This window comes from Balaenoptera acutorostrata, chromosome 7, assembly GCF_949987535.1.
Source record: "Balaenoptera acutorostrata chromosome 7, mBalAcu1.1, whole genome shotgun sequence".
Taxonomy (NCBI): Eukaryota; Metazoa; Chordata; class Mammalia; order Artiodactyla; family Balaenopteridae; genus Balaenoptera; species Balaenoptera acutorostrata.
In genome coordinates, this window is record NC_080070.1 from 428,221 (window position 1) to 455,040 (window position 26,820).

Here is a 26,820-nt window from a genome sequence, read left to right on the forward strand (position 1 = left end):
GCGCTGCCACCACTGTGATACCTTGCGGCTTTTAAAGGTTCCGTAAGGAGCCATTTCATTCATTTCTGCATGTATTTTAGAGCCAGAAGGAGCCACTAGTTGCTACAGCTCTGCCTCCGATTTTCCAGGCGAGGAGCCAGGCTCTCAAAGAAAATGATTTGCCCAGCATCTCGTAGCTAATTGCCAGAGCCAGGTAAGCCCCACCAGCGTGTTTTACAGGCATCTCAGGATGACAAACTTGCCTAATACGGAGGCTTCTTCTAAACTAGAGGTACAGCCAAATCTAAATACAACAAAATACTTACAGTAAAATTATTCTTATAAGATTAAATGGGTCGATGGCCCATTACTTCAGTTATTATTTTACTAAACTATCTCAATATCACAAAAATATTTAGACCATCCCTTGAATTTAATTATTCAGTAGCAGCCAATAATTACAGTTTCTTTACTCTTTCACAAATGGACTTGTAGGAAAATATCCAATAGAAATAAGATAAACAGAGTATATGGTATAAAGTGATTTAACAAGATAGATAGTTAATGTTAATTTGGATAAGACAAGACTAACCTCTGAGCCGTTTACTATAGGTGCTCTTAACATGTGTATTCCTGGAAAAGGCTGTGAAAGGCAATCCTCACTTTCATGCAGGCAAAACGCTATGCAGAGGGCTCTGCTCCTGACTAAGGGGTCTGGGTCGAGTATTTCATAGAAATTGCTGGCAGATTTAGCTGAGTGTGAGTGACACATGGAGGAGCCCCCACAGGAGCAGCAGTGCTCAGGGGCCCCTTTCCCACCTCCCGGGAACTGGGCACCCCGTGCATCTGCTGTGCAGTGAGAGAAGCAGACACAAAATGCCACATAGCATGTGATTCCTAGGAAATGTCCAGAACAGGCAGATCCACAGTGGCCTTGGGGCCAGCTCGTGTTCCTGCCTTCTCAACACTCTCCCCTGGGCCCCTGGGTACACGTGGGACCCGTCCCCACCTCCAGAGAGCCTGAGCGGGCTGGTCTGGGGAGGCCCAGGCTGGGTGTCAAGGACTCCGGGGTGATTGTGGTGTGACTCAGGGCTGAGAACTACTGTTGCCGGGTGCAGCTCCCTTCCGGAGGCTTCCTCAACGTCCTGCTGCCCGTGAGCGCTGCCCAGGGGTGTGGGCCGTGCAGATATTCCCACACCAGCCCTGCTTTCCCACCCCAGTTAACTCGGATTCGAATCCCCAGCTTGGCACATCTGCGTTGGTACTCATGCTGGTGAAATTTGTTTATAACAGCTCTATTGAGATACAATTCGTATGCTATAAAATTTACCCTTTTAAAGTGTACAATTCACTGGTTTTTAGTATGTTCATGAGGTTGTGCGCAACCATCACCACTGTCTGATCTCAGTTCATTTTCATCACCCAGAAGAAACCCTGCACCCAGTAGCAGTCACCCCCGTCTGTGTCAGCCCCTGGCAACCCCTAACCTACCTTCTGTCTGTGGATCTGCCTGTTCCGGACATTTTGTACGAATGCACTCACTCTGTATAGCCTTTTGTGTCTGCTTCTCTCACTGGGCATCGCGTCTTCAAGCTCATCCACGTTGTAGCCTGTGTCAGAGCTTCGTTCCCTCTAAGGCTGAAGAATATCCCACGGTCTGGATGGATCCATCTTGTTTGCCCATTTGTCTGTTGGTGGACATTGGGTTGTGTCCAGTTTCGGTGGTGCTGGTGCTCTTTGAGGGGGCGGTGATCACGTCCTGTGTTGGATGCCTGGCTGGGAAGGATGCTGGCAGGGTGCCTTCCCCCAGCCAGGCCACGCTCCCTCACTGTGGGCTCAGCACTATTGGTTCTGTGCTCGTGCCACTCAGGTTTCCTCTTTCTCCATCTTTTCTGCGATCGACTTCTAACCTGCACATTAGGATCACCTGGGGATCCTAATACTAGTTAAAAACACGAATGCTCGCTGTGTCCCCCAGTCGTCTGACCTAATTGGTCTGCACAGGTATAGGCTCATGGTCTCACAAGCAGCTCACTGAATTCCAAACTGCAGCTTGGCTGAGCACGCTTTGCTTGGGCCGTCTATCTCGCTCTCCTCTGAGTTACCCATGCAGGAGACCCCACCCAGCTCTGCGGTGGTCTCCCCGGGAAGAGCTGCCCTGAGCCGGGAGGGAGACAAAGGCGGACAGCTCCCCTTTCCCCTTGTCTTTCCCCTTGTCTTCCCAAGGTCATCACGGCAGGTGGGCGTGCAAATGGCGCCTACAGAGGGGCGCCGTCTTCACCCTTCCCCCCCTCGCCGGTGTTTCACTCGGGTCTCAGTCTGGAACCCAGTCCCCAAGGTAGGGCAAGGGTGGGCATCGGGCTTCCAGTTGCTTCTGCTTTTCCTTTCACTGTTGTTCAAATACATCCACGTTTCCCAACCTCAAACTTTTACTGACGGAGACAGTACAGTATAAAATCACAGCAAGAAGGACGAGTTTCTGCACGTGCCTCCTCTTTAGCCCTGAGCCCGCCCCCTTTGGGCTGTGGCTTCAGAACCGCCTTGTTTGATCACTTTCTACCCAGGAGACAGGACCACGGAAGAGTGGACACGGGGATGGAAAGAGGGGGGGAAGGGGAGCAGGTTCGGCGCCCGGGAAGCCGTGAGCGCCCGCAGCCCGTCGGCGTGCAGACAGCTGTGGGTTCCGAGGCGGGAGTGGACGCCCAGGACGGGGTGACCGGCTCCAGAGTGAAGAGGGGGGCCTGAGCTGGGGCGTGGCATTCGGGGACTGCAGGGGAGCCGGGGCTGCGCGGAAAGGCGCCGGGGCGGGGGGGAGGCGGGGGGGAGGCGGAGGGGCGCGCTAACCGCCCGGGGACACGGCCGGCCTCTCCACGCGCCCGGTGGGGCCCTCCGGCCTCACTGCCGCAAGCTTCCTGACAGACCAGGACCAGCCCCAAAGCCTCTGCTTTCATGTTGTTGAAATGACAGTATTTTTGATCTCATGGGTTTGATGAGGCACGTGGTTAATTAAGTTCATTTCACCTGTTTGTTCTCATTTTTGCTAGTGAGGTCGCTGGGGTCACAGCTGCAGCTGTGGCTCCCGTCATTTTGCCACCGGACAGCGCTGTACCGGGCCGGCGGTGACCACCCTCCCCCTCCCCAGACCGGCGGTTAGTCCCCAGTCCCCTCCGGACGCTTCCAGCCTGAGGGAAGGCAGGTGCACGGCTGCATCCTCACAGAGAGCGGCTGGGCAGGAGGGGACAGGGTTTTGCTGGCGAAGGGCCTGGGGCTTCCAGGACACAGCGGAAGGATTTCTGACGTTGGGGTGGGTGGGGAAGGGCTAGCACGGGGCCTCGTGGGGACCGGGGCTGGGAGGTGGGCTGCAGCTTTGCGTGGCGGCCGGCTTGAACCGGGCGGGGGCCCAGGGCACCTGCATCCCAGCCAGGACCTCACAGCAAAGCCCAAAGCCTCAGGACACGGGGTGATGGGCTCACGCTGGACCCCTGGGGACAGTCTTCCTCCAGGCCCTAACTCCAGGTGGAGGATAGGCCTGGGGTGAGCCTGGGGCCTTTGTTCCTTGACCCTGGTGTCCGAGTGGGCCCGTGGCCCCCATCTTAGAGATGCATTCTTTATTCCTCAGCAGTTTATGAACAGTTCCCGAGGCTTTTCCAACACAGTTCATTCTGATTTGGCTGATTGGCTTAACGGTGAGGCCTGGATTTATGGATCAGATTGTTTCCATAAACTGAGTGAGTGCAATCTGCAGCTCTTCAAGGTGTGGGAGAAACATAAAGCAAGCAATAGAAGATTTTATTTAAAAAAAAATTGCATTGGCAAAAGTGCCTTGAAATAAAAGAGTAACTGATATAATTAATAGTAATTCAATGTATCTGGCTAATGGTTTTTTGGAAACCGAGAAATGATTTTAAGTGACTGGATAAAAATTCTTTTTGAAATTCAGGTGGTTTCCAAGTCTTTGCTTTGAACAAAAATTGAAGGAAAGTCCAATCAAGTTATTAGCTGATACAAGTTAAATTAAAAGAAATTGATGATAGATCAGTATGTGATTTTTGGCATTTAATTAAAATACATTCAAGGAATAGGGTACATTGCTATTAATTTTCTTTTTCATTTCTGTCTGCTTTTTTTGGTGTGAACAAGTTTTCTCAGTATTTACATCTATAAACATAAAAAATCAGAATAGAATATTTATTCTTAGAAACATAAATTGATTGAAAAAATAGTCTTGACCATAGCATTAAGAGGTGTGTTTCAACAAAATTTTAGTTTTATATTTTATAAGTACATATCAAATTTATGATCAGTTGATACGGCTTTGATCTATTTGTATCCCTAATTAATAAAAGTGTGAATGTAGAGAATTTTGGTCACGAGATACTAAATATGTATCTGTATGTACGTATATGTATTTATTTATATATATATTTGCTGGAGACATGGTCCATAGAAGCTGCGTAGCAAAAGTAGATACTATGTTAGTACAGAATTATGTGGGAAACGTGGAATTGACATATGCGTTCACGAACACTCGTCCAATTGCTAGAGAATTCAGACGTCTCTTGATATATATAAAGGATGATGTCACAGTTTTATTTTGAGGCAATCTTTATGTCAGAGATTGCATCCATTTCAGTCATTTAAGGCAAGACAAATTTGATGTCAGACTAAAAAATGTCAGGATCCGAGCTCGCGTGGAAGAGGCGGGGCCCGGGCCCGGGAGTGGTGGGCTTTGGGGGATGGGCTACGGTCGGGGCGGGACTCGGGCGCCGACTGGGAGGCAGGGCGTGCGCCCTCCGGAGGCCCCGCCCGGACGCTTCCAGTTCTCGCGAGAGTGGCGCGTGGTGACGCGCGGGCGGGCGGAGCGCGTCGAGGGCGCCGGCGGGCGGGTTTGAATCTGGTCCGAGCGCGGGAATCTGCGGGTCCCGGGGACGAGGTGAGCGCCGCGGTGCCGGCCCGCGAAGGGCTGGGGGCAGGGGCCCGGGAAACAGCGGGGTCGGGCAGGTCGGGCCCCTAGCACCGCAGCCTCCGCATGGGCCGTGATCTGAGCCCGCGGCCCGGCTGGCGGCTGAGGTGGCCGAGGAGGTGGGCACCGGGGCCTCCCGGGAGCGCGCCACACTCCGCGCCTTCCCTCCAGGACTGAATTTAGAGGATATCCAGCCTGGACCCGGGACTGACACTGGACAGGACCCCCAGCCTGGGCTGGGAACTGACTCCGTATGGGACCCCCCGAGCCCTGGACCTGGGACTGACCCAGGACAGGACCCCCCGAGCCCTGGACCGAGGGCTGACACCGGACAGGACCCCCAGCCTTGGACCCGCGACTGACCCCAGACAGGACCCCCTGAGCCCTGGACCTGGGACTGACCCCAGACAGGAACCCCTGAGCCCTGGACCAAGGGCTGATCCCAGAGAGGACCCCCAGTCCTGGACCTGGGACTGACCCCAGACAGGACCCCCAGCCTGGACCTGGGACTGACCTTAGAGAGAACCTCTCCAGCCCTGGACCAGAGACTGACCTCAGAGATCAGTTCCCTGAGCCTCCGTGCTCTGGGAAACCTGTCCTCAAGTATCTCTCCTACGTCTGAGATGAATGGTTTGCTCCAGGTGACGAGGGTTTTCCATGGTGACAGTGTGACAGGGATCTCTTTTTAATGCTCATCTTAATTCAGTGCCGACCTCCTGTGTGAAGAGCACAGTGCCATGGGGACGGTAGCTGCATGGTGGGATGATCTCTCACCTAGCAGGTAGCTCTGGCTGGAAGGGTGAGGTCTTGTGCACATGGTAGTGGGTCACTTTGAGAGAGGGAGGTTGCGTGTAAGTTAAGAAATTAGTAACCCTTGAACTACAGTCACTAGTGTCAGAGAGACAGTGGGGAGTGTGGCAATAAATCCGGTAGTCTAGTGGCAGAGGATTACTGTGGTTAAGACCAACATGCCAAGAATTACACTTGGAAATAGAGCAAACCAGAAAAGTTAGCCGAATCACGAAAAAGCAAGGAGGGTCCCAGTTTAAGGTATATGATTCCATGCAGTTGATTGCACCTTTTTGGAAAATTGTTTATTTAAACTCTTGAATTGGTACTAGCCATTGTCACTCATCAGGCTTGTTGCTGGTGGCCCTCCTGCCCGCTTAGCCAGTCGCAAGTTATGCTCATAGCTCAGGCATCTGAGTTGAGGGATGAGGTGGCCACACTTCAGTGGTGCTTATGTGGAGAAGTTATTTTCTATCCTTGTTGGTTTAATTTAAATGCTAAGATCTTGGGGTTCTGTATTTAAGATGACTCTATCCCCATAATTATTGCCGTTGGAACCAGTAATTTTCCATATTGCTCTCCTTATGACTGCAGGAGGTTTTCACTTATTTGTAAAGTGAGCGTCCTGTTACACGTACGTTCCATCATTTTGCTATTACTTCATTGGGCTGATGTCTTTCAAACCGGGGACCGCTAGCACGAGGTGGTGTGAATGGCAGATGGGATTTGTTAGGGGAGACACGGGCAGCGAGGGAGGCTGCACACAGTCCCTGAGCTCTCGTCCCGCAGGGGTGGGGAAGAGTGTGCTGTCGTTGGGAGCAGCTGGTGCGCCCTAACAAGCTCCCAGGTGACCCCAGGGCCACCCTCTGCATAACAGTGTGACCGTGACAGGGATTTTCTTGGTGGAGGAGTGGTGCTTTAGGAAGGGAGAGTCTTCAGGATTTGGCAGCTGGGCTTGGTCTGTTCTGAGCTGACGCAGACCTGAAGGAGCGTCTTGCGAAGGTGCTGAAAAGGGAGAGGAGGTGAGCCTCCTGGAGCTGTTGGGTTTCTCTTTCCTTAGTTGATAACCTCGTTCACATTCGGTAGAAACATGATGTTATGTTGATACTATTCTCAGTAAAGAAAATAGGGAAGTTATTTATTTTTTAAATTAATTTTTGTTGCAGTATAATTGATTTACAATGTTGTGTTAGTTTCTGCTGTACAGCAAAGTGACTCAGCTATACGTATACACATGTCCACTCTTTTTTAGATTCTGTTCCCATATAGGTCATTACAGAGCACTGAGTAGAGTTCCCTGTGCTGTACAGTAGGTTCTTATTAGTTATCTGTTTTATACATAGTAGTGTGTATATATCACTCCCAATCTCCCAGTTTATCCCTCCCTCCCCTCTCTCCCTTGGTAGGGAAGTTCTTTTTTAGATATTGTAACTTGTTTATGTCAGAATATTGTTAGAAACTGTCTATCATAGGTGGTACAGGGATTTTCTTGCAGTTTTGGATACTAACTAATGTACCAAATTACATCTTGTAGGAAAAGGTGTATTTGCAAATGCAAGTTTCAATATGATTGTGTTTTTTACTAGGGTTACAGAATAAATGCCATATGAAAAACAGTTTGATCTGCCATGGAAAAACGTGAGACATTTGTACAAGCAGTGTCTAAGGAGCTGATTGGAGAATTTTTGCAATTCATTCAACTTGATGTAAGTTTTATGTTTAGCTTTATTGTGTTTGTGACCGTTAATGTGAGACATTTTCCTAAAATCATTATATCCACAAATGAAATATAGTCATCTCAGTGAATCCGTAGGGACCAAGGTTTATTTAAAAAAGTAACAGAAAACTGTACTCAGATAGACCTGCTGATGGGCAACTACTCCCAAATGGTGTTCCCTCCTTTCTTTTAAGAGGGTTGCTGTAAGGATGGTAAGTGGTGTAATGCAGTGTGCTTCTAATTACTTAAGTCTTTACTGACCTCTTGCTACGTGCGTGGCACAGTGAGGAAGACATCCTTTTTGTCCTCAGTTATCTCCCGGGTTGTGGTGGATTCAGGCGTGAAACTACAGCAGGGTAAGGGCTAAGCTGGGGCAAGGGTGGGGAGGGACAGGGTAGTTTTATCAGGGATCTGAATGGGCTGCGTGGAGACTGGGGGAGAGAATTCTGGACAAAAGGGAAAGACAAAGACCCTTGAACAGCTCGGGTGAGCGTCCTGCGAGAGGAGGCTGGTAGGATTAGGATGGAGAAGTGGCCTTGGAGGGCCCTGGGGGGCTGCCCCGCCCCTTGCCTAGTGAGCCGCCCTGCCAGTTCCCGCCTGCCCCTCCTCTCCAGCGTTCTTAGTCTTCCCGTATTCTTCTTGCATCATTGGAGAGTCAGTTGCAGGCCATGTCTCATTATCCCTCAGTATTTCCCTGGGTGTTCCTAGAACATAGACACTCTCCTGTAGAGTCACAGTAAAACCTTCAAAGAGGGAGCTGGACGGTCACCTGCAGGGTGTTTGCGGATCTTTTTGCCCAGTCCCGTATCACGCTCTGTGCTCCGCTGTCTGACTTGCTGGTCTCTTTAATCCAGAGAGTTTCACAGCATCCCTTTTCATGACTGACGGTCTTGAGAAGTGCAGGCAGCAGTTCCGTGGTCTGTCCTTCCTTTGCCCTTGTTTGCTGATGTGGTTAAGTTTATGTACGCGTTTTGGAGGAACTGCGTACGTAAGTGGTGTATGACCTCCTCACTGGGTAGAAGTAGTTGACGATTCTTGCCTGAATCGATTATTACTATGATAGCTACAAAATTGTGATTTCCCAATCCCATATTGCTTCTGTATTTATTCATTGCTATTATCAGTATGGCCTCGTTGATTCTTATCTTATTCAAAGGGTTATTATCCCTTACTGTCGCTATTTCGGTGCTCAGATTGTACCAGATTGGATTCAGGGACAAAGTCATGGCCCAAGTTAGGTTGGAGACCAGAAACTTAGCATGCAGTCCTTGGCGTGGATGCCTTATTATCGTTGTTGCTTTTGTTATTACTTTAGCTCTAGCATACTTTTGTAACCTAATTATAGACCTGGAGATGGTGGACATCTGGATGGATTGATTTCAGGGAGGGTTTTTGCTAGGTGGGTGAAGATTAGTTTAGCAGGACTGGCTAGGGGGAGGAGGGATCTGCTACTTTCCGTCTGATAACCCCTTTACTTTTCCCTTTTAAGAATGGACTTTGAAAACTACAGCCAAACTCTTGAGCTTCTAACTAAGTTAGTGCATAAACTTTTCGCCAAGGATAGAACTAATCTTTTGTATTTGGAATGTAACAGTTGCTATTTATTTTGCAGAAAGATGCTTCTGACCCTTTCAACTTAAGTGAATTGCTAGATGAATTGTCAAGGAAACAGAAAGAAGAGCTATGGCAAAGACTCAAGAATTTATTAACGGATGTGTTGGTGGAGAGCCCGGTGGACGGCTGGCAGCCAGTGGAAGCCCCCGGTGAAGGCAGTATGGAAACAGAGCAGGGGTCAAAAATGGTAGCACCGGTCTTGCAAAAATCAATTTCCTTTTTCTTTGTTAAAAAATAATTGTTTTTTGTGTATAATTGAATTTTAAGTTAAGGAAAAATTTAAAGGTAGAAGTCAAGAATATCAGAAGTCTGTTTATTGTAGTTATACCCTTTTCTGATCCTACCACCATTAATCTAGTATTCATTGTTGCTGTTTCAGACTGCTGACTTGTGTTCAGCTTTAATTCACTTTTTAGAATAAATGTCAAATGTGGCTTGATTTTCTTTTACATTTAAAAATTAAATTTTAAGTTGATTTTAATTTACTTGTACTCTGATTTTTTTTCATTTATAGAAAAAAAACATAGAAATAATTCATGCAATTACATCTGTGATTCTTGCTTCTGTGTCTGTTATAAATGAAAGTGAGAATTATGAAGCCTTACTGGAGTGTGCTGTTATATTAAATGGTAAGTTGGCTCAGCTATAATGTGGGGTGTGTATGAGTGGTGTCTGAGTGACACTTGGTACAAGGGAGCCCTCAGCAGGGGAGAAGCAGAACTTTGCAGTCAAGCTCTTGTACTTCAGCTAAAAAAAACTGAGCAAAAGAGCATTCTTTTAGGGGCTATCCTGAGTAATTATTTAATGTAAGCCACATATAAATGGTTCACATGGTGAACACGTGCGTTACTGAACAACTGACTGCTGTTTAGGGGCTTTTAGAGATGTCTTATTTGACCTTCAGAACCAAGGATAAGAGCTGATAAAGGAGAAGCAGTCTGATTATAAATTTCTCAGCTAGTGATTACTGCCAGACATTTCAAGTTAGCCCAGCATTTGTGACATTGCACTTTTTTCTTTAAGTATGTTATGAACATGACCTGAGGAATAATTGTTGACTCTTAGGGGAGTTTTACTATACTAATATTTATATCATGGTACTTTTCAAATTTTAACTAAACTGTAAAATTGTAGTTATTAATTTAGTGGGAACACTAGTCTGAATGAATGAGAAGATCTGATTATGTAATATTATATGTATAAAATTATAGATATAAAAGATGCAAAAGTAACTTTTAGTAATGTTCTTTAAGAAAAATATCCCAAGTACCCTCACCTCTACTGTGTGAAACTGATTAGTTCCATGTGACAGATTCTCAGCGTCACTTGGTTTATGTATCTGTTTAGTATGCTGTTTTATTAAGAATTCTTGTGTTGAAATAATGTGTCTTATTAAGAAGTTACCCTAATCAGTATGAAAGTAGCTCCCAAATGCTTGTGGGTGTTACCACCAGTTTATCTTCAGTCTCCCTACATGCTTTATAAAATGAGGAGTGCTAATATTGTGCATCAGTCCCCATTAATTCAGGAATTCTACATCAGAGTAATGGCATTCGGATGTCTGTGGATTACGGTTATGAGCACATTATCAGTATTTTAAATTAGTTCTTGAGTTCTTCTGTTAATAATAGTACTATAGCTTTTGTATTCATTATAATAGTTGCTCTTACTATTTTTCACCAGTGAGCCAGAACTTGAGGCCCACGAACTGAGGCATGGTTGTAGTGTGTTGCTGGTCACTAGGCCGGGCCTTGCCCTGCTGCTGAGTGTTGTCCTGGGTGTCGCTACACTCGGATTTGGAGCCCAGTGTCTGCCTCTTGTAGATGAGGAGTTTGGACAATAGGCCCTCTCTGGGTCTTCCAGTTCTAAAATTCTCGGTTCTATTGGGTCTGCTTTTATAACAGTGGAAAACAATTTTTTAATTAACACCATTTGTATCCCATAAATAATGTGTACAAGTCTTTGGCAAGTTAAACATAAACTAGTATTTGCTTGGCAGACATTTGAAGTCATCGTGCTCTACACGGTTGAATATGGACTAACCCTGGTTCACTTTACTCATCGCGCGATGACTGCTCCATTGCAGGTGTTTCGTACGCGCTGCCTGACTCTGAACGAGGGCTCCAGGGCTCCATCCAGGATTTGTGTGTGATGTGGTGGGAGAGAGGCCTGCCCGCCAAGGAGGACATGGGGAAGACTGCTTTCGTCATGCTGCTGAGGAGAAGTCTCAAGACGAAAACAGTGTGTTCGCTTTCTAAAGTACATGCTGCGTGTTACTTGAAAGTGCAGGTGTTTATACCAGTTAGTAATTGTGTTTGCTTGCGAGAGGCCTGGCCCAGTGGCTTTCAGTTAGGGTTTTGCACTGGAGGATATTCAGAGGCGGGCAGTCGAAGGTGGGCAGAGGCTCCACGTGTGGTCGTACGCAGGCTTTCTCCCCATCTTCCTCAGTATGTGGCCTTTGAGAGGCTGTCCCCATGGTGGGAATTGCTCAGGGAAGGACAGAAGGGGGTGGGATGGTCAGGGAGGGCCTGCAGACCCGAGGGGGCGCTGGGCAGGAGGGCAGCCAGGGTGGGGCTGTGGACTGCAGCCCAGGCCTGAGGAAGCTTCGGCGGGGCCAACAGAGGGCATGGTGAGGGTTGGGTGTAACTTGGGCTGTTTCTCATCCTTCAGTCTTTGGTATACAATTCAGAAATCCAGAAAAAGAGCAGTATTTTTCCCTGATCAAACAATGGCAGATACTTATGTTCATCTTAGAAAATTGGGCAAATGAAGAAGAGGGAAAATGAGGAAGAGGAAAATTGTCCATAATCCCACAGCCAAGGTGACCCTTGTGATTCTAGGGATCTTTGGGGATTTCTCTTTGACCGCCCCCCTCACATCTTTACTTACTTGTCACAGGTTCCTACAAAGGTACCTACAAAGTGAAATTTGTAGGTCAGTGGGTTTGAACTTGGAGCTCTTGGTACACATTGCCAACAGCTTTCTATAAAGCTCACAGCTGGTCACGTTCTTACCACCCGTGGGAGAGTCCGTCTCACTGTGGCCTCCCAGGAGCAGTCAGTTTTATGGCAGAAAAGAACCTTTTTGGCTATGTCCTCAGCTAGTGCTCTGACTTTCTCTGCTGGCCATAGGAGTGATTTGAAAAATCCTTGTTTGTGTCAGAACTTAGCCTTAAGCCATCACTGGTTTGCCTTTTTAAAATCCATTTTCACTGCCCTTTTGTTCAGCTTTTAAATCAAGGCCCTAGTTAACGTCTTCCTTGTGTTCTACACCTGTGCCTTTACCACAGTAGCCGCTAGCCACACGGCCATTTACATTTCAAGTTAAGAAAGTTAGAGGTTTGTTTCCTCGGTGGTACCGGTCCCGCGTCAGTTGCCCTGTAGCCCGACGTGGCTGATGCCCCACACTGGTCGGCATAGACTCATGCTCGTCGCACGAAACTGGGGAACAGCTCTGTCTATCAGCATCTCTGCTTGCTTTTGCCTAGGTTTTAAGAAAATGTTCTCTAGAGCTCCATTTGCAAATTTTAAGATGTTTTTTTTCTCTTGGCATTATTTCTTTTTTTGATGATATATATAAAATAGTCTCATATTTTGAAATGTGACCTTACCCTTTATAAAAGAAAAACTCAGACGTTTTTCTTTTCATGTCATTCCCAGGGTGCAGACATCTGTCGGCTGTGGCGTATCCATCGAGCTTTATATTGCTTCGATTATGATTTGGAGGAGAGTAGAGACATTGAAGACATGCTGCTTGAGTGCTTCATAAATGTTAATTATATCAGAAAAGAAGAGGTAAATGGTTTTTCTTTTTTGGTGTGTTTGTGAACTGCTTTTTTTTTTTTAATTTTATTTATTTATTTATTTATTTATTTATGGCTGTGTTGGGTCTTCGTTTCTGTGCGAGGGCTTCCCCTAGTTGCGGCAAGTGGGGGCCACTCCTCATCGCGGTGCGCGGGCCTCTCACTATTGCGGCCCCTCCCATTGGGGAGCACAGGCTCCAGACGCGCAGGCTCAGTAGTTGTGGCTCACGGGCCCAGTTGCTCCGCGGCATGTGGGATCTTCCCAGACCAGGGCTCGAACCCGCGTCCCCTGCACTGGCAGGCAGACTCTCAACCACTGCGCCACCAGGGAAACCCCTGAACTGCTTTTTAATGGAAGTTTTTCTTAAGTTCATGTGTTTGCTGTTTGCATCTTGCTCAGTGTATTAATAAAAGAGTCAGCTTAACTATCAAGAGCTATTATATTTTTTGCAATTCATTTTTACTGCATGGCAGTGTTAAGCAAACGTTTTCCAAGTCCTTGTGTATTTCATCATTAAATCAGAAGGTAACAGGTGGCTGTGTGAATCCTGGGGGAACCATGATTGCATTTTAAATTAAAAATGAATAAAAATAAGGTTGAGCAAGCACTTCCCCATGGATCTGACCCTCTGCCCTAATTCCAGGTTAATTGGCATATAGCTCAAAACCATCATCACACAGTATTCTTGGTTTCTTTTTCCTACCCATCCAGTAAATCCAAAGAGAGGCTTCTGGCCCAGTGCTACATTGTCCACTGGTGGTCACTCCCACATGTGGCTGTTGAGCAAGCTCATGAAATATGGCCAGTCCAGTTGTGGCCTTGAGTGAAAACTACACACGGATTTGAAACTTAGTACGGGAAAAGAATGTTAAATATCCCACTAATAATTTTTATATATTTATTACATATTTAAATGATATTTTGGATATATTGGACTATATAAATATATTATTAAAGTTAATTTAATCTTTTTTGCTTTTATTAATGTGGCTACCAGAGGATTAAGAATTGCAGAGTGGCTTGTCTGGTTCTCTTGGACACGTTGGTCCGTTGTCTTAGGAGTTTTCTGTAGTTGTTGTAGATTGACTGTATCTCCATGCCGGGGATGCAAAGCACATTTTTTTTATTATAGAATGTAGCCTTCTTCTGATTATATGTGGCCTGGCAGACCTGGTTGGAGGCAAAAGGAGGCAGTTGTCACCCCCCCGAAGGAAGTGTGGGGAAGGACCTCCCAGAGGAGGGGGGGGACCCTAAATGAAGAGTTTGCTCAAGGTTTCACCCTTACAGCTGGCCAGGGGAGTGAAGGATTTGACTCCAGTTTGCCCACTCCCCACGCACAGTCTCTGCTGGCAAGGTTAAAGGGCTGTACCGGATGACTGGCCACACTGGCCAAGACCTTCAGCTCTCGGGGTCAGAAAGGCTGTTCAGACCCCTGTTTGTCCACTGAGTAGGTGGTGACCTTGATCACACTCCTTTCAATCTCAGTATTTCCTTCTGTAAAATAGGAACAGCAGGTGTCCTTTCCCAGGATTCCCTTGAGCGGCACACGAGGCCATTCATAGAGCTTTTAGTGCCTGCAGGGCAGGAAGTGCCCTGACTGTGTTCTTGCTACTCTCCCATCATCATTGTTGGGAAGACGCTGGACGCATGGCCTCTGCCCTGAGTATCCCAGGGTTGTTGTAAAATTTGGGAGAGTAAAGAAGTTAAGAGTGGATTCAGATAAATACACTTTATTTATATTGACTTATACATAACAGTGGATGAAGCGTGCTTGTCTCACACATATGTATGTGCAGGTGTAGACATAAATATACACGTGTGTGTCTTAAAGCTCTCTCTTTTTTTAAATTGATGTGCTCTTTTGAATTTAAGATATCTAAACTTAGTTTCCTAATCAGTCATTAATTTGGTCATGTCAGTTTCCAGTCATTCTTGGTAAACAGTAAATCTCTTCTATACTCTACTGGCAAGTTACTTCCAGTAAATACTTGTTTGTTTATTTTTTAAAATTTATTTGGCTGCACTGGATCTTAGTTGCCGCAGGCGGGATCTTCATTGCCACATGTGGGCTCTTTAGTTGCGGCATGCATGTGGGATCTAGTTCCCCGACCAGGGATCGAACCTGTGCCCCCTGCATTGGGAGCGCAGAGTCCTAACCACTGGACTGCCAGGGAAGTCCCAGTAAATATTTTAAAAAAAATTTACCTGTTGCAAGCATGGTTACCCTGCCTTTTGTATCAAAGTGTGTTGCGTGTCTGTAGGACTCCAGACACTGGTGTGCTGGCAAGCAGTGAGGAGGTGATGGTGCCCTTCACAGGGAAACTCTGGGCAGATGTATTTTATGCCCCCTGTAGAGAGTAAATATAATCTTGCTTTTTAGGTTCACATGTGTAATCTAGTAGTATGCATAAAAATTAATATTACATGATATATGTATGATATTTATAATTACATATAATATATGGGGACTATATGTATTTGAAAATTCTACCTTGGCAAATACTTAGCCTCTTAACTTCACAAGCCCTCAGTTTTGTCTTTTATAAAAGATGAAATGAAGGGATGTTCAGTTCCATTCCCACCCCAAGATGCTAGATTTCAAGCATTCTTTGATTTTCGGTTGTGGAGACATCAGGACAGAGCCAGAGTGAAGTGCTGGTGCATCACTTAACTTGCGTGCTGGGCTGTGGGGTAGCTTCCTGGGTCACCGTGTGGTCGGACAGGAGTAGCTCAGAGGTGCCTGCTGCTCCGCCCTCCACGGGGAGCCTCCCACCTGCTGCTGCTGCCCAGCTCGGTGCCTCCGAGGCTCCCGCCGCCGTCCCCACACGGGGCTGCCGCCCGAAGCACTGTGCTCGAGTGCAGCTTCAGTGTGTAGATTCTAACTTAGAAGTATGGATGCTTCCTTGTTGGGTGTAGCAAACTTTAGTGTTACTATGCTTTCAAAGAATGTTTGTTTTTCAGTTCCTGGGAACTTTTTATTTGGTTGCAATTTTAACATTATATCCTACTTTTTCAATTTATAGGGAAGAAGATTTCTTAGTTCTCTCTTCAACTGGAATATAAATTTCATTAAAATGATCCATGGGACCATTAAAAACCAGTTACAAGGATTACAAAAGTAAGTATTAAGGGTAATTAATATTTTGTGCTTAGTGTGGTTTTAAAAGTTTCTATGTGACCTGACTTTTAAATTATATTAATGTATTAGAAGCTGTGAAAATTATCTCTCCAACTGTTATTTATTATGTACTGTTGTATCACTGGATATTTTTTTCCCTTGCTATAGGAAACCATTTTTTTTCCGTAGTGACACTGAAATTAAGATTTTACTTTGTGGTAGTTCTTTAAATAGTCAAATTATTTACCAGTTAAATTTCAGCTTCAGTCATAGTAAAGCCCATGTCACTAGTACTTCTGATACCTTTGGATGTAATGTGCACTGTGCGATTTCCCGTGGACTAAGCTATGTGGTTGGTGGGAAGAGTCCTTGGGGAAGGGGCTCGGAAGCATGCTCTTGCCTGAGCTCCCAGCTTCTGGGCCCTGACAGCATTTGGAACTATCTGCTGGATTCACGGCCAAGTACTTAATCTGCTCCGGGGCTGAAGGAGGCTGCATTTTTTTTAAAAAAAATTAATTAATTAATTAATTAATTATTGGCTGCGTTGGGTCTTCGTTGCTGCGCATGGGCATTCTCTAGTTGCGGCGAGCGGGGGCTACTCTTCATTGTGGTGCACGGGCTTCTCATTGTGGTGGCTTTTCTTGTTGCGGAGCACGGGCTGTAGGCACATAGGCTTCAGTAGTTGCAGCACACGGGCTCAGTAGTTGTGGGTCTCGGGCTCTAGAGCGCAGGCTCAGTAGTTGTGGCGCACGGGCTTATTTGCTCCACGGCATGTGAGGTCTTCCCGGACCAGGGCTCAAACCCGTGTCCCCTGCACTGGCAGGCAGATTCTTAACCACTGCACCACCAGGGAAGCCCGAGGCTGCATTTTAAAACCGAATCCTTGTGTTTGCTTTGGCAGCACATATACTAAAATTGAAACGATACAGAGAAGATTAGCATGGCCCCTGTGCAAGGATGACACCCAAATTCGTGAAGCATTCCATATTTTTTACAGATTGCCAACAAACACATGAAAGGATGCTCAACATCACTAATCATTAGAGAAATGCAAATCAAAACTACAATGAGGTATCACCTCACACCAGTCAGAATGGCCATCATCAAAAAATCTACAAACGGACTTTCCTGGTGGTGCAGTGGTTAAGAATCCACCTGCCAGTGCAGGGGACACGGGTTCAGGCCCTGGTCTGGGAAGATCCCACATGCCGCAGAGCAGCTAAGCCCGTGTGCCACAACTACTGAGCCTGCGCTCTAGAGCCCACGAGCCACAACTACTGAGCCCATGTGCCACAGCTACTGAAGCCCGTGCGCCTAGAGCCCGTGCTCCACAACAAGAGAAGCCACCACAATGAGAAGCCCGCACACCGCAACAAAGAGTAGCCCCCGCTTGCCACAACTAGAGAAAGCCCATGTGCAGCAACAAAGACCCAATGCAGCCAAAAATAAATGAAATAAAATAATTAAAAAAAAAAATCTACAAACAATAAATGCTGGACAGGGTGTGGAGAAAAGGGAACCTTCTTTCACTGTTGGTGGGAATGTAAATTGATACAGCCACTATGGAGAACAGTACGGAGATTCCTTAAAAAACTAAAAATAGAACTACCATACGACCCAGCAATCCTACTACTGGGCATATACCCTGAGAAAACCATAATTCAAAAAGAGTCATGTATCACAATGTGCATTGCAGCACTATTTACAATAGCCAGGACATGGAAGCAACCTAAGTGTCCATCGACAGATGAATGGATAAAGAAGATGTGGCACATGTATACAATGGAATATTACTCAGCCATAAAAGGAAACGAAATTGAGTTGTTTGTAGTGAGGTGGATGGACCTAGAGACTGTCATACAGAGTGAAGTAAGTCAGAAAGAGATAAAACAAATACCATATGCTAACACATAGATATGGAATCTAAAAAAAAAAAAAAGCCGAATCCTCAAACTCTTGAGGTGGGCCTGGTTACGTCAGGCAGCTGTATAAGTATTGAGCTGGGATGTGATTCTGGATCTCTGATTATTTACTAGAATACTTTCTCCTGTTCCCTCATTTGCAGAATATTTGGGTTGAACCAGCAGATTTTCCTAATTATGATTCGAAGTCAGCCCTGGTATTTTAGGGCTCCCTGTACCTGAGCGAATTAGTCCGGAAAGTCCAAGATGACTTCCAAGTCAAAAAGTGTACTTATATTTAAAGGTTTTTTACTTAAGAATTTGGTTCTGGGCTATGTGTCATAGTTTTATAGGAAATAGTAAAGTTCTGGGGAAGCCTGACTGAGAAAGAAGAAATGGTTTGACATTTCAGTCCTCCTTCTCCGGACTTTTGTTTTCTACTTTCTGCTGCAGGTGGATAACATATCTCTGCTTTGCAAAGCACGAGTCCAAAACAGTTTCTTCTTCCCTAGAAGAGGAGAGTTCCTGAAATGATACACATTAAAAATATAATTCTTCTGACTTGCATTAAAATTTTTTGATTTTTTTCTTCTAGATCTTTGATGGTACACATTGCAGAAGTTTATTTCAGAGCTTGGAGAAAGGCTTCAGGGAAAATATTAGAGGTATTTCCTTTTCATTTTATGAAATGTTAACACATTTTTATTGTGTTCTGGTTACTAAATAAGTAGCTACAGCAGGGCCATTTGAAACCTGTGCTGATGCTTGTCTGTCGCGCTGAAGCCCATGGTGAGCGCCCTCCACGTGCACTCAGGGTCACGTCCGTGCCTGAGCACAGCCTCGAGATGCCCGTGACTCACTGTGCCGTGTAGTTTGAGTGGAATCAAGACTTTTGCCCCAGGCATTTTGGCAGCTCTAGACCCGTAGTGTCCAGCCGCATGTGGCTGCTGGGCCTCTGAAACATGGCCAGTCCAAACTGAGATGGGCTGTAAATGTAAGAAACTCGCCAGACTTGGAAGACAGTGTGGAAAAAGAAGAATGTAAAATATCTCGTGGTTTTTTAAAAAAGAATATTGATTGCATGTTGAAATGATAGTGTGTTGGATATATTGGGCTAAACAAAATATATTATTAAAATAAGTTTACCTTTTTCTGTTTTTAATGCGGCCTCTAGAAAGTTTAGAATTGTGTCTGTGGCTTGCGTTCTGTTTCTTCTGGCCAGTGCTCCTTGGGACCCTCAGGCCACCTCTTTAGCAACATCATTTGAGAATTTAAAGACTTGTGTTTGAATACAGCTAACCTTTAATGACTATAACACCTACATTCTGGCTGTGTAATTCACAGTCACAATTAAACATTCACAGGCTCTTTTGGAAAAAAATCAAAAGAAAGTGTCTTTGTCTGATATCCCTTATCTTTTTCTCATGCTAGGTTCTTAGATGTGTTTTTTTCCTTCTGAGGGTAAAATTTTTACTCTTAAGTCATAAAGGGGTCTTTCCTCCTGGGGGAGCAGGCCCTGGACTGGTGGGGGTGGGGAGAGGGGAGGTTAACCACCAGATGTTTGGAGTGTATTTCTGCCCACTCTGCTCTCCTGCCCAGCTTAAGCTTTGGTTAACTATACTGGGGTCTATCACTGACATCTACTTCTAGAAAACTAAAACTTACACTTCTATTCCCCTGCTGACAACTTGTAGAATAGTTTTACAGTGTATAATTTTGGGGGGAAATGGCAGAACCAGGACATTGTTATGCATTTTTTTGCATTGCTTTATTACTGCATGAAACTTGTTCACAGGAAGGAGTATTTGTTCCCCTTTTCTCCAATAGTGGTTTAAAAAATAGGAGTTTGTAATTTAAAATTTAATTTTGACTAGATCTGTACCAAATTAGTACTAGCAATTTGTACTTCTCAGTTTCACTCCCTTCCCTCTCTTCCCTCTGTCCCTTCAAGTTTTTAAAGCAGATTCCAGACGTGACACCTTATTTCTGTGTACTTCAGTATGCATCTCTAAAAAGTATGGTTACACAGTGCCATTATCATACTTCACAAAATTAACAATAATTCCTGGGTATTTAAAAAATTAATTGGGTCATATTTAAATTTCTCTGCTTTGTTTAAAAAATGTCTTTTTATAGTTTTTTTTGGAGTCAGGATCCAACAAGTCTCCCAATGGCATTTGCTTGTTACAGCATTTAAATCTCTTAGAGCGTTCCTCCCTCTTCTCTTTAAAAAAAAAGTCTGTCATTGATAATGTTGAAAAGCCTGGGTCAGTTGCAGGATGTCCATGTTCTGGTAGTTAGCTCTCAGGGGCCAACTTTTGTGGCCCAGACACTTGACTGGCAGTGCCGTGTGTCTCCTACGTCATCACAGGTCAGTTCAAAGTTCATGGAGAAGAGGTAAAAATGTTAGTAGGAAGTTTTCCTTATATCCTTCCCTAAAGCCATGGAATCCTGGGTATGGAGGCAGAATGCAGGCTAACACACCAGGCCTTCACTGTCCTGGCGTGAACGAGGAGCTGCCCACATCCCCGCCCCTGCCCCACCCCTCTCTGTGGCAGCCCTGAAAGGTGGTGTTTTGGTCAGTTTGGAATCCTGGCCCCCACCGTAGAGGTAGTTCATTGTCAGTTCTGGGGGGGCTCTTGGAACATATCCAGTCTTCTGAGATTATCAGGATGACTCAGGAGAGGGTGCTGCCCGGCCCCCCTCAGTCTCTGAGCCCTGTCTGGCTTGAACCAGGCTCCAGTGCCCTGCTATTTAGGACAAATGTGATATTTCATCAAATAAGACAAAGGAAACTAAAAGTTCTCTTTGGTATATGAAGATGAAAGGGATTCTAAGAGGTGTAGACTTAAAGTCGAAAAGCTCTGATGAAAGGATCCAGGCTTTTTCCCTCATGAAATAGAAGATGAACAGATCAGACAGTCCTTTTGTGCTCTAACCGCTGTACTGCCTGTCCTGCCGTCTGTGGGAATGCGCTCACCCAAGTTCTCGCGTTGGGGTGTTGTTGCAGGCCATCGAAAACGGCTGCATCCAGGACTTCTTGTACCACGGGGTCCACCTTCCTCGGAAGTCTCCAGTGCACACCAGAGTGCGCGAGGTGAGCCACACTCTCACAGCACTTTTGAAAATCATGTCTCATCTTTTTTGTTTTTAGATAATTGTTTTTGTGAAATTTTGTTAAGCTTTCACAGGCATCCGTTAAAAGGATTTCTCAGAATCTTGATAGTTGGAACCTGGGACTTTTACCCTGCCACCAAAGTTTCGATTAGGAAAACAAAGGTCTACTGTTAAGACATCAGAACTTTATTCAAACAACTTTAATTAAATTATTCGACATAAAAATGTATAGAATCATCACTTCCTTACTGCCACTACCACTGTTTTCAAAAAAAGAGGCTATTCAAGATTATTTTTTGTTATTTACTCTCATACATTATATTTCCACTTTGTATTCTGCAAACCAAATTGAATAAATGTTTTGATAGTTTCTCTTGATACAATTTTATTTTTAAAAGGTAGTCTCAGAACTTGGATATGGATTTTATCCTCATGTTGTACATGATCTGACTAAGCAAGGCTCTGCTGCCAGTTTGGTTATTACACTGATAGGAGTTGGCTAATCACAGCGATCCTGGAGAAGGAATTGGAAGGTCTGGTCTGTGGTGTTGAGCAGTGTCCTAATCCAGGGGCGACGCCTTCTTTGCTTTCTGTTAGTTTTGGCAACTGTGTGTCAAGCTAAGGGAAGAAAGACTGCCTCTTTACTTTTTTGTATAGTGAAACTATTATTTGTAGGATGTAAATATACTAATTATATTAAGTTTGAATGGACAAAAAACATTTCTTTTATGTTTTTGATGATTTACTTTGCATTATCCAAAGGCAAAGAACCAGAGATAAATACATGCACGTGCCCCTTCCACCCCCCCAGCACACACACAATCCCAGGTGCTTCATGAGCTGTAGGACAGTTGGCGCCAGTTACTTCACGTGTATGATTGGGCGTTTCAGGTTCTACTTGATCGTAAGGAATAGCATCATGTTAAACTGTACAGATGTGTGATGTAGTTGTTTCACTCTTGGACCAAATAACTAAAGACTTTTTCATACCTGATTTTCTGCTGTGATAGTGTGAGTGATTACGGTGTTATAAGTATAGGTATCATCATTTGTTAAATTTATGGAAAAATGCAAAGAAGGAATTGAAAGGCAGAATATTAGATTTCACTTTTCAAATGAAATGTATTCCTGGACTCCAAGTAATTGTTCCCACTGCTTATAACACATTATAGCTTCTTTCTCAAATCCTTTTTTTGATAAATATCAAATTTACCTGATAAGTCATTTTATTGCTATATTGAAAGAAGCTTCAGGAAATACCTTAGGAGTCATTTGAAAGTAAGAAATCCTCATATCGTTGATGAAAATCTTCTAAAATTAGGTAGTAGTAATGGTTGCACAACTCTGAATATACTAAAACCCACTGAACTATACACTTTAAAAGAGTGACTTTTATGGTATGTGAATTGTATCTCAGTACAGCTGTTTAAAACCTTTCTATGAAGTGAGTATACCATTGATAACAAATTAATATTGTACACAGAAAAACAAATGATAGACTAAAATCTCCTAAATGAAAAATTAACCATCAGAAAAAAATAATCCCCAGATTGTAGTTCTTTTAGGGCAAAATTGATTCAAGTCTGCTTAAAGTATAATCTATAGTTTTATAGTCTAATTTAAAATTTTTTTCCATTTTTCATTAATATAATTTTAGCTCCAAGAGTTGTGAATTAAGGAAAAAGGCAACATTGATTGTTGTTGGGGACAGGAGTCTGTGAAGAGTTGCCGGAAGATTCTGGCTGGTTAAAAAGGGGGTAGAAGAGAACAAAGGGATGGAGCTAAAGAGCAGTGTGTTTTCTGATTATCCATGAGTTTGGGGATGAACTTGACATCTAAGTTAAGTTTCTACTGGAAAGGATCCCTAGGCAGTGACACCTGCTTGAGATAAAGTCACCCCTCGGGATCTGCGGGGGATTGAGTACCAAATGCACGGATGCTCCAGTGCCTTATACGTCCTCGTGCAGTTTACATCATCTCTAATTACTTACAGTAACTAATACAGTGTAAAGGCTGTGTAAATAGTTGTAAATACTATGTAACTATTATGTAAATAGTTGCTAGTAAGCAGCAAATTCAAGTTTTGCTTTGAAACTTTCTGGAATTTTTTTTTTTTCCCAAATATTTTCTATCCAGGCTTGGTTGAATCCACAGATGCAGAATCTGTGGATATGAAGGGCTGACTGTATATCCTGTTTTTGAATGCCCAATATAGGTTCTTAAAACAAAAGACGGTTGTAGCCAGTGCATTGTAGAACCAGAATGGGTTGTAGAAACCACTTAGGCTGACTCCTTTTTCATTTGACCCTGAAGGTCAGAGGTGTAAGTGACTTTCTGTGAGGTTTTGTGGCTACTGGTAGAAGAGTAGAAGCTGGAACCCAAACCTTTGTACAGCCCAAGGCCATGGGTCTTTCTCTCCACCATAGATGGCTTTTGCATGATTTCCATGTTCCGTGCTGTCAGCATGTCTTTCCACTGTGGTTCCTGTTAGAAAGAATTGTCAAGACTTATGAACAAGGTGCAGCTTATGCTCCCTGTTGTTCCCTCAAAGTAGGACCTTAAATGCTTTTTTGAAAACACCAATGTTACCATTCTTTTCTTCTTTTCTTGGCTCTTAGGTGCTGAGTTATTTTCATCGTCAAAAGGAAGTTCGGCAGGGAGTGGAAGAGATGCTTTACAGATTATATAAGCCCATCCTTTGGAGAGGATTAAAGGTACACCTCTTAAATAGTCTCTCTCTGTTTAGAATGCTAATTATGCTTTTGAGCTTAACATACTGTAATTCAGAATTGCAGTAAGGCACTAATAGTAAGACTCCAGGCTGGGAATGCTGTGAGATTTTGGGTGAATATTTTATTCTTTTATTAAAAGCATTTCTTAAACTGGGAATCTGAATTGGTTTAGTGCGGACTGCACAGCTGGAAGGAGGGTAGTCATGCTAAGTAAACCGGCAGAGCTGGGCTGAACCGTCCTGGTCCTCAGGACCTCTTGCTGGTGACGGGGGACAAGATGACAGCACTCTGAGGAGTGGCCAAACGAGCACACGGGTAATTTTCGGCACAGGTGACTCTGGCGCTGGGGGCGGGACACGACGGTCACTGTTTCTTAATGACACAAGACGGGCTTCGCAGCAAGCCATCTGTCGACGTGGAGCTGGGAGCTCAGCTTCACTTAAGGGAGGTCTCGCAAGTTTGGTTAGTTTAAATGTCACAGTTGTCTTTAATTCGTAAATAAGTCTGTATTGAGACACTAGAAGCATTACTTTAGGAATTCTGCGCTGAAGGCTTTGAATGTCAGCTCTTTCTTTGGATTCTGAAACTCTTCTTTCAACTATTCCAGGCCAGAAACTCAGAAGTCCGGTCCAATGCTGCACTGCTGTTTGTTGAAGCATTTCCTATTAGGGATCCAAACTTTAACGCCATTGAGATGGATAGCGAAATTCAGAAACAATTTGAAGAACTCTATGTATGTATTTCATGTGGTCGAGCTCCTTAAGCCTTCAGCTCTGTCTGGGCCTCGTGTGGGTCCTGGCCATCCCCCCGTAACTGCCCTGTGCTGACCCCAGATGGCAAGCTTTCCAGATCTGGACATTCTTCAAGGAAATCCGTTCTCTCCCTGGTACCTTCTTTGACAGTGTGCACTCATAGTCTGTTTCCTCTTCGTCTCAGTCTCCTTTAGAACATCTAATCGTTTATTGTGTGTAGTTTAAAGCGTCTTACGTGTATCCCTGTTGCCCCAGCAGAGAGACAGTGTAACAGTGGTCAGGACAGACCCTGGGTTTGATTCCATCCCTCGTTTGATAGCTGTGAAACTTTGGGCAAGTTTGGGCACTGACTTTTCTGTCTTTATCTGTGAAGTGGGCACGGTGATAGTGCCTGCTGTAAAGTTGTGTGGCAGCGTTGTGAACAAACACACACTGGTTATGTTTTAAGGCAAGTAACGCCTGTTGCAATGGATTTTTTTCAGATGACTGATTTTTCGAATGAGACGTTAGGACATCAGGATACGACATTTATTTCCAAGGGGTATCTCGAATCTTTTCACCTCGTGGGAGAGTGCGAGCCTCTGCTTCTTTCTCTACCGCCCTTTACATTTGCAGGGTCTCCTGACACAAGCTGAGAAGTATTACTCATTGTCCTAGTGAGTAGAATAACATTTTAGGCAGTGATAGCAAAAATGCCATGGTAATGATGGTTACCCATAGCAGTCCTAAAAACTTCCTTTGGTTTGTTTGTTTCCTGATCTCCTATGAAAAATCTCAGACATGCGGAAAGTTGAAATAATAGTATAATGAGTATGTGTCTACTTACCTCTTCGCATGCATTCACATACGTGCATTCACATATACATGCATAAACACCCAGCCACACACACAGACACACACACCCCTAAAATGAACAGTCATTAGTGTTTTGCCATGTGTGCCTCATCTACATGTACGTTTATTTACAAGTCTCTTTGAGGATCATGGTTAATTTTGTGGAAAGATGTTGTTGGGCAAACCAAAACTAGATTTTGGTAGCTTTTAGCCGTACAACGATGAAAAAAACTTTTGCTCTTTTTAACGCAGGTGTCCAATCTATGAACCACGTCTGTTTTTGCCTGAGTGTTTAAGTCTCTGCATTTGAATGCAAAGATGGAGTGTGTGGCGGTGGCCCAGCTACCACCCCTCCTGCATTGGACCCGGTGTGTCACTTGCCCACAGTGATTGCTTGGCCCCAGCCGCTGACCTGACCATATACGAGGAAGGCGTTGCAGGACTGGGGTCACCTGTCAGCCCGCAGATGGCAGTTTGTACAGTGATTTAGCGTGGGCTCAGGCATTTTGTTCTGAATGCCAGTTCCCACTTAATAAGTCTGATCTCTTTCAAATTACTTAATCTCTCTCTAGTCCTGGTTCTTCTTTAAAACTGGGAATAATATTTTATAGGATTGTGATGAGGTTTCAGTGAAAATTTGTGTATAAAGCGTTTAGCTCAATCCCTAGCACTAAGATGGCAGTGGTTATAACTGTACAAAAGAACATTAAAATATGTAAAGGGTTGTAACTGTCGCACAGAGTCCTCTATAACGCAGAGCAGTCTATATTCGGATTAATCATTGTGAGTTTTGTATTTGTTTTATTAACTATTTAAAAAATAAAAATTATTGCATGCTATTTTGTTAGAATTTAAGGAAAGAAAAACAGTAAAAGATTGTTGAAGTCACAAGTGTTTTTTTTTTTTCAGAACAAGAAATATTAAATTCTAAATAATTCCTTTAAATTAAAAAAATGGTAGGTTGTAGAAAACATTGATGTTATGGTTATTTTTTAAAGTTGCATATGTCTTAGTGGAAATAGGGTTATGTTTTTCAAGTAGCAAAACTTAGTCAACAAACAGTCTCAGAAAAATGAGATGTCACTGTCAGATTTAAAACAGCAATAACAGAGTTTCCACTCTAAGTCTTGTTTGGGATGAAAACTGACAGGGAGAGGCTCGTGTGTAAGCAGCAGGTCCTCTGGAAGCCTGGAATCACCTTCGGGAGTGCAGTGAACATGTTGAGGGGGTGATGGCAGCCAGTGAGTGTGAGAGCCGAGGGAGTCTCGGTGGGTCCTACCTTGCCGCAGGGCGTCCTTGGGGAGGCAGGTGCCTCTAACTGTTTGAGCCCTAAAATGTTCTTTATTTTTCTGTGACAGTTTACAGTTTGTCCAGGTCGAGAATTTTGTATTCAAAATCATTTTATTCCAGGACTGCCAAAATATTCGGTATTGTTTTCTAGTGTCGAGGGTATCTGAAACTTGAAGGATGTTTTTCTTTATCTTCTGATTTTTTTCTGCGG

General features: G+C 44.5%; 1 protein-coding gene and 1 non-coding gene across 6 annotated transcripts in view; both read left to right on the forward strand.

The window, feature by feature from the left end:
• The first annotated feature begins 4,806 nt into the window (after positions 1–4,806).
• The window catches only part of NCAPG2 (non-SMC condensin II complex subunit G2), a 60,262-nt gene continuing 38,248 nt past the window's right edge, over positions 4,807–26,820 (forward strand). For 2 of the 5 annotated variants that reach the window (XM_057550359.1, XM_057550361.1), the window contains exons 1-11: positions 4,807–4,912; positions 7,318–7,437; positions 9,061–9,249; positions 9,577–9,691; positions 11,149–11,351; positions 12,722–12,856; positions 15,889–15,983; positions 18,480–18,549; positions 20,895–20,981; positions 23,620–23,715; positions 24,341–24,466. In XM_057550359.1, coding sequence (XP_057406342.1) covers positions 7,360–7,437; positions 9,061–9,249; positions 9,577–9,691; positions 11,149–11,351; positions 12,722–12,856; positions 15,889–15,983; positions 18,480–18,549; positions 20,895–20,981; positions 23,620–23,715; positions 24,341–24,466 — 1,194 coding nt within the window. In that variant the 5' untranslated portion in view covers positions 4,807–4,912; positions 7,318–7,359. Of the gene's footprint in view, positions 4,913–6,730; positions 6,754–7,317; positions 7,438–9,060; positions 9,250–9,576; positions 9,692–11,148; positions 11,352–12,721; positions 12,857–15,888; positions 15,984–18,479; positions 18,550–20,894; positions 20,982–23,619; positions 23,716–24,340; positions 24,467–26,820 lie in introns of those variants that run through there. The other 3 variants (XM_057550362.1, XM_007165472.3, XM_057550360.1) reach the window with 3 other exon arrangements.
• Positions 16,869–16,975, forward strand: LOC130708649 (U6 spliceosomal RNA). Its single transcript, XR_009008956.1, has one exon. It is a non-coding gene; the product is annotated as a U6 spliceosomal RNA (small nuclear RNA).